We start from the raw sequence: 9,983 nt of genomic DNA, 5'->3' as shown, positions 1-9,983 counted from the left end.
GCCCCCTCGTTGCCTTCCCAGCGCGCAGGCGCAGGCGGCGGCAGCAGCGGCAGCGCGAGGCGCCGAGGCGGGCGGAGCGGGGCTGCTCACACGCCGCTGCCTGTGAGGGGACGCGGCCAGCGCGCGCGGCTGCCGCTCCGGGAGCGCGAGGCGCCGACCCGCCGCGGCTGAGGCGAAGCCCAACGGTCGCTGAGAGGGAGCCGCAGAGAGCGGGCGGCCGGGCGTGAGGCGGCGGCTGCGCTTCGGTCCCCTCGGCGCTCTACGCCCCTGCTCGCCCCCGGGAGCGCGTTCCGAGGCGCAGCTCGTAGCCCCCCTCCCGTCTCTCTCTCTCCCTCCGAGGGGCGCAGAGTGCCCAGCCCGGCAGCCACCACGGAAGCGGCCATGGGGGACCGAGAGCAGCTGCTGCAGCGAGCCCGCCTGGCCGAGCAGGCGGAGCGCTACGACGATATGGCCTCGGCCATGAAGTCGGTGAGTGGGGCTGGGCCGGGCCGGCGGGGCGCGGGGAGGGTGCGGAAGGGAGGCCGGGCTGCCCCGAGGCGGGGTCGGGGCCCGGGCGGCACCTGGGGCCGCCTCTGCCATTTTCTTCCTCCCTTATTTCCTCCGCGCTCTCGCACGGCTCCCTCGCGGCCCCCCCTTGCGGTCCCAGCCCCGGGGGTGGGGCCGTGCCCCTGCCTTCCTCCGCAGCCCTCCCGCCGAGCCGCGGGAGCACGGGGCGAGCCCGCTGGGGCGCTGCCCCACATGGGGACCCCCCTGCCGCCCTCCCCGGCTTGTGGGGACTAGGGCAGGGGGAGACGGGTCTGACCTTGGGCTGATCCTCCCCTTCCACGGCAGTGCGGGCCACGCCAGCGGTTGGGGGCGCTGGGCGGGGGTGCCTGGGAGAGCCGCGCCCGGCAAGGGGAGCCCCTTCCTTTTCTAGACGCTTCTGCGATAAAAGGCACGAAACGCGGGCTTCGGCCACAAACGTGAGCGCTCCGATTCGGAGATGGTCTAGTGGCTGCATCCGGGTATAAAGGCTGTTCCGGGCACGGTTTCATAAGCTTTAACGTTGCCTTCTTGCCTCTCCTTTGTAGGGTAACGTTCTCAGTGCGTTCCTTACACAGTTGAATACTGACATGTGTTTAAACAGTAAGCTGCAGTTGCAACTCAGCTCCTTTCAAAACCAAGCAATGAAAATGAATTGTACTGACCTGTTTGTACTGGTACACAATAAAATCGGAGAATGAACAAACTTGCTACGTCTAGTTCCTTCTTTTTTTTTAAAAAAAAAAACAAAAAAAAACCACACCACAAAGCATGAATCTAAATGTTAAGGATAATGATAATGCTGGTAAATGTTTTATAGTATCTTTGCTGTATCTGTTTGCAACAGGTATAGTCTTGTTAATCTCTTTTTTGTGAACACCAGAAGGCCTCAAGAGGACTCAGGTTTCCCTTGAGAGTAGTGTTGTTTAAAGACATGGGAGGATTTTGGTTTGAAAGAGCAGCTTCATATCAAGTTCACATTAAGTGAATTTGTATTTGTGACAAAAATGGTCTTCTTCAGGGACTGGGATGTATGTCACATTCCTTAAATGAGGGCAGGAAAGAGAGATTTATTTTGTTGCCCTTGTATTTTTTTAATGTACAAGTAACCTTCCCTACTGTGGCATAATAAATATTAGGACCAATCTAGTACATCTAATACAGAGATACTCAAGATGTATTGCTGCTTCAGATCTAGACATTAAAATGAACTGTATTTAATGATATTACTAGAATTTCTGGTATGTATTATGTTTTAACAGCTTCATTCATCTCAAGAACATTTTCCATTGCTATTTCTAAAGGAGGCAACCAAAAAATCACTAAAATCCACTGCTGCTCTAGAAGACACAATTTCTAGGTGTAGACAGTGGCTTTTAATTTTTCCAAGCATTGCTGAACTATAGTGTATATATGGCTCTCTGCACATGTGAAGCAAAAAGTATGTTTGACGCACTTCCAGAAATGCATAAATAAAAATGACTAGTGTGTATGTCTAGTTGTCTTCTTAAACTGACTTAACTACTGTTCAGTTTTCATTCAGTATTCTCTAATATTATTTTTGCTCTCTAAGAAATTGTATAATGATGAGCTTCTGTAATTGGGAGCTTGTTAGTACTTTGTAGGTTAGCTGAGCCTTGAGCATTTATGATGCATGACATTATAGATGCTTAAATACAAAAATCAAACTATTAAAAAGGTGAGTTTCCTCCTGTGAAGCTGTTCATGTAATGTGGTATAATGTGCCCTTAATGTAGCATCTATTGGTTGCTGGGCTTTTACAGGCGTTAACTCTTAAGATGGTAGTTTCCAGAACTCCCTTTTAAGAATGAGTTGATTTTATAGGTGTGAGCTTAAACACCTATTAAATATTATGTGGGTTCTGTTCCCACACAGCTAATGTTTCCTTCAATTTTAATGACTGTAAATAAGTATTTGGAGAACTTTTCTCTAAATAGAAGAATATTCAAATAATCTTGCAATCCAGTGATGTTAAGCTTCTCTCAACAAGAAATCAGTGTTCTAAATTGGATAGGCATTCTCAGTTCAATACTTTAGTTTGATTTAAAAAGATCTCTGCATGTAACGAATGTTTTTTTTTTTTTTTTTTTTAAAGTGGCTGTATGAAAATAGCATGTTTCCAGTATAATAGAAATGCAAGTGCTTAGTTTCAGTTCCAGGTATTTATCACCACAATTCTACAGTCCACAATATAGCCAGCAGCCTTATAGTTGGTCCTAAAACATAAAGTGACAAAAACTATTTTAACAAAAGCATATATGCCCTGTCTTTGAGACTGCCACTGAAGAAGTATGACATAACAGTTGTAGCTTAAGTAAGGAAATGACTGTTCAATAATACATTTTTGTTGCTATTGTATTTTTGTTTCCTTAGAAGGGTTCCAGTACTTCTACTTACAATGTGTAGAGAGCGAAGTGTTCACTTAAATAGCTGTTACAAATTAATGAGTTTAATTAACTTTTTTTATTCTGCCAGAATTGTTTTAATAGCAAATAAATGCATGTGTAAATGTGCCTGTACTAAATGGCATTCGTCCAAGGGCAGTGGCAGTCCCATTGCATTAAATAATGCTTTAGGATTCCAACTATTTGAAATAACCCTACACGGTAGGTAAAAATTTGCTTCTAAACATACTAGGAAAAAAAAACCACAAGCTTTTGGCATAAAGGTTTTTGCTGGTAGGAACAAAGACGCTGAGAATACTGCATTGAATCCTTATGGGTGTAGATCATTCCAGAAGTGGAGTTGAAATGTTGATTGTAAATACTAAATAGTTGAACAGTTGTACCTTAACTCTTAATATTTCAGTCAGTATTAATTCCAATATGTAGTGCTTGGAAGGTTCATTAATTTATATTGCTTTTCTAGTATAGGTATGTAGCAGGTGTAGACGGTTATACTTCAATTGAAAATGGAGATGGATCGCAGGTGAGATAAGTAATTTAAAATCAGTCGTGAAATAAATTTATTTCACTCTGAGAAGTATTGAGTCTGTGTATAATCCAGAGCTTTTTAAGCCTAATCGCATGAGATTCTAGTTCAGTTTGTAGGCTTTATCTATGTATGTGAAGGGAATTAAGTTTGAGGTGTTCTGAATTTTTAATACTGTATCGCTAGCTTCTTCATATTAGTGTCTGGTTTTGGGTTGATGAGATAAGTGTGTAGGATGAGGGATTGAGATGCCTTTAATATAAACAATATCCTCCCTTGCTTTGAGATGACTTCCTTACTGTGGTTTTATACAGTAAATGTAGCTATAGAGCCTCCAATGCTTGGTATAAAACACTGAAGCTATGCGATACAAGAAATTGTTCTGGTTTAAACTTAGGTGTGAGAGGTGTGCTTGTGTAAGAAAAGTATGGGGCAACACCTAAGTTGTTATTACTTAGAAGTCATGCTACAATTAGTTTTTTCTATTAAGTGCTATTGTTTTTGCTAACAAACATTACAGAAAGTCTAGGTCTAAAAAGTAAAACTACATGGCTGGAGCCAAAGATCTTTTCTATTACGGAAAAGTTATAGGTACAACAGAGGACAGGAAAAAAAATCCTTCAGCATTCCAAGCTTTTCTTTACATCCCAACACGTAAAGGCAAAAATGTCTGGTTTTATTTAATTTCATAATATATCTGAAATTGATAGAACAGTTGATAGATCCCTAAAGGTCAAATAATTTTCTTTGAGAGTAGTTTCTTGTAATATAACCACTATATGAGGAAGGCAGATGTGTTTTTTAGATGGACATAAAACATCAACATTTTTAACCAGGATAGGGAATAGTTTGCCATTTCTCTTTCAGAAATCACCTTTGGGATGAGATGGAAATGGCTCAGAACTAATGAAATAAAAATGAGGGAGGTGAGGTGGAAATGACACTAACATCCTGAGGCTTGTTGAAAGGTGAGACTGGAAAGGAATGAGTTTCACTCCGAGCATTGGCAACTTCTACCCCAGGAGGAATCACTAGTGAGCAGCTACTCATCTGTTACACCGAGTTTCTGCACTCTACATGTATGTTAGGTGCTGCTCGCTTTGGAAGTGGTTATCAGTTTTTAGATTAACACAATCTGCTAAGAAATGGTATGGTATTGATATCTGAACTGTACCTTACCTGAGAAATTAATTAGCTTTGTGCTTTGAGGCTTGTGGCAGTGCTCTGTGTAGTCTTCCAATTATGATATGTTGCATCTGTTACAGCTGTGGTTGATGCTGCCAAATGAGAAGTATTGTCTGTCTTAAAGCAAACCTAAAAGCTTCATTTCTGTATTACAATATTTAATTCCTTTGATACAGTGCTAAAATCTCACTTCAAAAACTGTTAAATATGGACGTATGAATGTCCATTTTTATTTCTAACTGGAAGTGTGAGAAGTCTGAAGAAACAAGGGAAGACTAAACTGCTTTCAAACATTTCTCATTTAATTTCGAGTGGTGATCTTCAGTCTATTGACTGTTTTGAAGCTAATTTTATTTTGTGCTAGGTTTGAATAGCTCTGTTGTGGAAGATTAATCCTTTGCCATCAGACTGTTGGCTTGCATTTGGGAAGGCAATATATTTGACAACAGGCTGTATAGTTGTTGAAAGTTTCTGCTCTGTTGTCCAAAACTTGCAGTTAAGTCAGTTTCTTAATTTGTCACTAATTGTTTAGAAAACATTTTTGAAAGTCTTTTTTGGAAGACCAGAATCTTCTAATGTTTTTTCTCCCTAGTTTTATGTATTCTAAAAAGACAATATTCATTACCAAAAAAACCCACAATTGTTGAGAGAGAGGCTTGAACTGATATTTTTTGCTGATTCTCCAAGACCCATGAGTAACTATTGATACATAATAAAGTTATTAAGCATCTCCTAAGTATATTGAATTAGCTTCTGTTATCTTTTCCTTTTTTATTTAAGGAATATTTTCAAGTGAGTTTATGGCCATCTTGAATATTAAACCATACAGTCTAGTGGTAATCTGAAATAGTTTGTTAAGAGAAGAGATTTTTAATAGACTTAGGTACTTTCATATTCTAAGTAGTTAGCATTTTTTCCTACATAGGAACAACTGCTTTGTAGCTAGTCCTGAGGGATGGTTTATTTCTTGTTTGTGACTGTTTTACATGGATGTACCTTGAGTATTCCTTGCTATTTCTTAATCTTGCGATGTCAGGATAAGTTTTGTTGGTCGAGTGCTTACAGAGAGTTTTAGCAACCTTATTTAGCACAAGCTAAACCTCAGCTGGCCAGTTAAAAATTAATGTATGCAGTTTTCAAAAGGTAAAATGACTGTAGACCTACTTCTAATACTGAAGGTTGAGTAAAAACCAACCAAGATGACCAAAGATTATGCTAGACTTTACAAGTTTCTCCCTCTGTTAATGGGCAGTTTAAGAGTTTGAATGTAAGAAATTTCTGCAAATACGCTGTTTATCAATACCTGCATTGAATTTGAGTTATGGTTAAGGAAGGGAAGGTGGGAGGGCTTTTCAGGTGTAGGTTATTTGCAAATGTTGCATCTCCTGTGCAAGTGGGCTTTATGAATCAGCATTTTCAGGGTGGGTGTTGTGATGCGTTCTCTGCGTTTGAAAATGAGTAACATCTGCAGAGAGAGAATGGACTAGAAAAATCTGGAATACTCTTTCAAGGCTAGTGGTATTGGTGTAAGATTGTATTTTGTCTCTTGTGACAAATGAGATGAAATTTTGAAAATTGACAACTTAAAAGGATGTAAGTAAATACACCAGCTGAATGGTATAGTAAAAATTCAGGTTTTAGTAATCTATTTTTTTTCAGTGCTTCTCAGGATATTTGTTAGAAACTGTAAAATACCATTCTGGTGTCTTTGCTACACAGAAGATAACTGTCTTTATTTTAAAGCTTAAGAAGTCACCTTAAGGAGGTAGAAGAAATAAATAAGGGTTAGGGTGACTGTATATCTCAGTTCACAAATAGATGAACACTAGCATTTAGGAGGGTCCCTAATCTGAAGCAGAGGGAAAGGGATTGAATATGAAGGTATTAGCACATAGTTGAGGGTAAGAAACAGGTGATAAATGGAGGACAAGGTGAAAAATTGTGATGATGATGATGCATTGGATAAAGAATTAGGGTAGCTGTAGGTAGATTTCATTTCTGTCACATGGAGTCTGGGTTACAAGGGCAAGAGGTGGCACATCTCTTACTATTGTCCCACCAAGACTCAAGTTAGTTTTGTGCATCCATAGTTACCTTTGTCCTGTATAGTTTTTCATACTCAACATACAGGTAACATAGCACAATAGTATGTTATCTTAAAAAATACTAGAAAAAATGCTTGATATGTTAATGAAGACAGGTGGGGGGAAAAAACTTTATTGTTAAGTAGTGTTTGAAGTTTTAACAAAGCATCATTGATTCCTTTAAAATAAGCCACTCTGAGAGAACTTGAAGTTCTTTCAAGTGCAGGCCTTTCAAGTGAAGTTCTCCAGTAGTGTAGGAAAGACCAAGTGATCAAAGACAAAGAAGCAAGTGATAATCTGTGGTGGTTTTTATTCTACTTCTGTAAAAGGAAATGCTTTTCTAATAGACCGTAGGGAATACAAATCTCTTGGCTGAGCCCTGACATCTAGAAGGAGTTGATGTCTTTACTAGAGAGGATAATACAGGTAGATCATACAGATTGTACCCAGGAGAATGTTGAGTGGAAGCTATGAAGAAGCTTGTGACAACTACATTAGAGTTGATTCCTGTGCATTTTACCCTTTGTAGACAGTCTGTCATTACATTAGGCCAGGCAGAGAAGTGTCTTGTGGGAATTGAGGCCCCTTGAGCTGTTGGGAAGAGGTATTTTGGAGACAACTAAATTTTCCGTAAGCTCTCTTATGGAAACAGATAATTCATAGAATCATAGAAACATAGAGTGGCTTGGGTTGGAAGGGACCTTAAAGATCATCTAATTCCATCCCCCCCCCGCAATGGGCAGGGACACCTTCCACTGGAAGGTGTATAATTCATATAAACTATTTCTTTAGACTAGGAAGGATGTGTTCACTGGATGGTACACTGGCTACACCAAAGGTCTAAAAATAATGTAAATATCTGTGACAGTTGTTTGCAGTGTACAAGTATTTGCAGATGTTCTGATGTGTCATGTGGTGTAAATACGCACATTTTTGAAAGTAGTTAATGATTTTAGCAGTGTGAGCAGCGTCGGGTTTACTTTCACATGGAAGTATGTATCCTTAGAATTCTAGTGCCTTCTTTCAATGCAGTTAATGCAGTATTCTTAAAAGTAGTTGAGCTGTGTTTTTAATCTAATTCCTCAGCTTAATTTCATGTTTCTAAACATGCAAAAATTGAACAACTCAAAGTGACTGAGTTTGAAAGGCATTTTTCCCTAATTATCAGTGAGTGAAAAAGGCCTAAATGCAGTATTAAATTTCTTCCATGTTTATCCCAGAAATTTGGCAGCACCCATCAGTCTACAGATATCCAGATAACTTTTGCATTACGTTACATAATTGCTCATTAAGTGAAAGATAATATGAAACACTAATTCCATTTGTACTATGCAGAGCTTAATCATATTGACTTCAGCGCTTCCATCTCTGCTGTAGAATGAAAGCAAGCAGCAGGGGAAAAGAAATGCAAGGACTGCATCAGTTTCCAGTGTCTGTGCTGTGTTCCAGATTCGTAAAACTGGTATTCTAGGTACATTTAAATTCATTGTTAAATATGTAGTCTGCATAATTATAGCAAAGACTTCCTAAGAACTGAGCCCTCCTGCGAATGCTTCTCCGTTACTCCAGTCTGACTCACTCTCATTCAGTGAATATGCTTTGTAATGGGTTTTAAATACCAGTTCTATTACAGCAGAACTGTGGGGGTATTCATTATGTCTTGACTGCAAAACCAGTTTTAAATTTTCAGTGTTACAAACTGTCTCCTGTCTAGAAGGAATTTCGAATCTTGTACCATGTGATGCAAGCTCCCATGCTCTTTAGACAAGCCCTTTAAATTTGATCTTTGTCTGTATTTTCAGGTAACTGAGCTGAACGAGCCTCTCTCAAATGAGGACAGAAACCTGCTGTCTGTAGCCTACAAGAATGTAGTTGGAGCTAGACGATCTTCCTGGCGTGTGATCAGCAGCATAGAGCAGAAGACTATGGCGGATGGGAATGAGAAGAAGCTGGAGAAGGTCAAAGCCTATAGGGAGAAGATAGAAAAGGAGCTTGAGACGGTCTGCAATGATGTTTTGGCTCTCCTCGATAAGTACTTGATCAAGAACTGCAATGACTTCCAGTATGAGAGCAAGGTCTTTTATCTGAAAATGAAAGGAGATTATTACCGCTACTTGGCAGAAGTTGCTGCTGGAGAGAAGAAGAACAGTGTCGTAGAAGCCTCAGAAGCTGCCTATAAAGAGGCCTTTGAAATCAGCAAAGAGCACATGCAGCCCACTCACCCAATTAGGCTTGGGCTGGCACTCAATTTCTCGGTGTTCTACTATGAAATCCAGAATGCCCCTGAGCAAGCCTGCCTTTTAGCCAAACAAGCCTTTGATGATGCCATAGCAGAGCTGGACACACTAAACGAGGATTCCTACAAGGACTCCACTCTCATCATGCAGTTACTTCGAGATAACCTCACTCTGTGGACGAGTGACCAGCAAGATGAAGAAGCAGGAGAGGGCAATAATTAAAAAGCTTTTCTCTGATCTGTCTTTCATCCACTTCACAATCCCCGTCATCACCAATATTACCTTGCCACAGTCACACTAAATATCTAGTGCTAAGCATATCTGTATTGTACAGCTGTTCAGATCTGCTGTCCACTTTATCAAGAAGCAGTTTCAGATGAGTCTTCATGGGCATTGATGGATCGATTGGTTTATTGGCCCTATTTATCTTAGGTGCACTTAAACAGTGCAGAAAGATGCATATTAAATGAGGCATTTTTAGTTTGCCTGTTGATTAGAACATAAGGGGAAGAATGATGGAAAGCGATTGAGGATGATTAGATTCCAGTTAAAATTTTTGCCATTTGAAATGAGCTGACAGTTCTGTTAAGCAGTACATTTTGTGCATGCAAAGTCAATTAGCCACCTCAATTTTTTTTCCAGTCAATGAAAGCAGTTAAGCTGATGTGAAATGACAGCCCTGTTCATCAGTTTACAATAAACTGTTTGAAATGTGAGGTTTCAGTAGCAATTTTTTTTTTGCCTCTAACTTATGTGCACAGTTTATTTTAATGCAGTGCATCTACCTAAGAGTTTTGATACTTGTAACCTTTTGCAGTTGTTTTGAAGAATCATGAATTTATTTTTTTGTAAATTCTGGCTGTTTCGTTGTCTGTGTATTCTGACAACACTATGTCATTATTAGCCCATGTTAAGATGGATGACTGAGATGCCGGACTTCTAAATTAAATGTTTTGGAATTAAATGAATAAAATAAAATGCTGCTTCGGGGTTATTATCTCTA

General features: G+C 40.2%; 1 protein-coding gene across 1 annotated transcript; it reads left to right on the top strand.

The window, feature by feature from the left end:
* On the top strand, nucleotides 1-9,983 carry YWHAH (tyrosine 3-monooxygenase/tryptophan 5-monooxygenase activation protein eta). Its single transcript, XM_084538646.1, has 2 exons — nucleotides 1-468; nucleotides 8,546-9,983. Exons 1-2 carry the CDS (start codon nucleotides 382-384, stop codon nucleotides 9,200-9,202), a joined length of 744 nt encoding a protein of 247 aa, XP_084394772.1. The 5' UTR covers nucleotides 1-381; the 3' UTR covers nucleotides 9,203-9,983.

The sequence above is a fragment of the Aythya ferina genome, assembly GCF_964211825.1.
Source record: "Aythya ferina genome assembly, chromosome: 17".
NCBI classification, from domain to species: Eukaryota; Metazoa; Chordata; class Aves; order Anseriformes; family Anatidae; genus Aythya; species Aythya ferina.
Note: the sequence above shows the minus strand (reverse complement) of the source record. Positions and strands in the feature narration are given on the sequence as shown.

Excerpts from the sequence above, each read along its gene's own strand:
- YWHAH (XM_084538646.1), top strand. The coding sequence starts at position 382 with ATGGGGGACCGAGAGCAGCTGCTGCAGCGAGCCCGCCTGGCCGAGCAG. Across the intron at positions 469-8,545 it reads TGGCCTCGGCCATGAAGTCG|GTAACTGAGCTGAACGAGCC; the intron begins GTGAGTGGGGCT and ends CTGTATTTTCAG.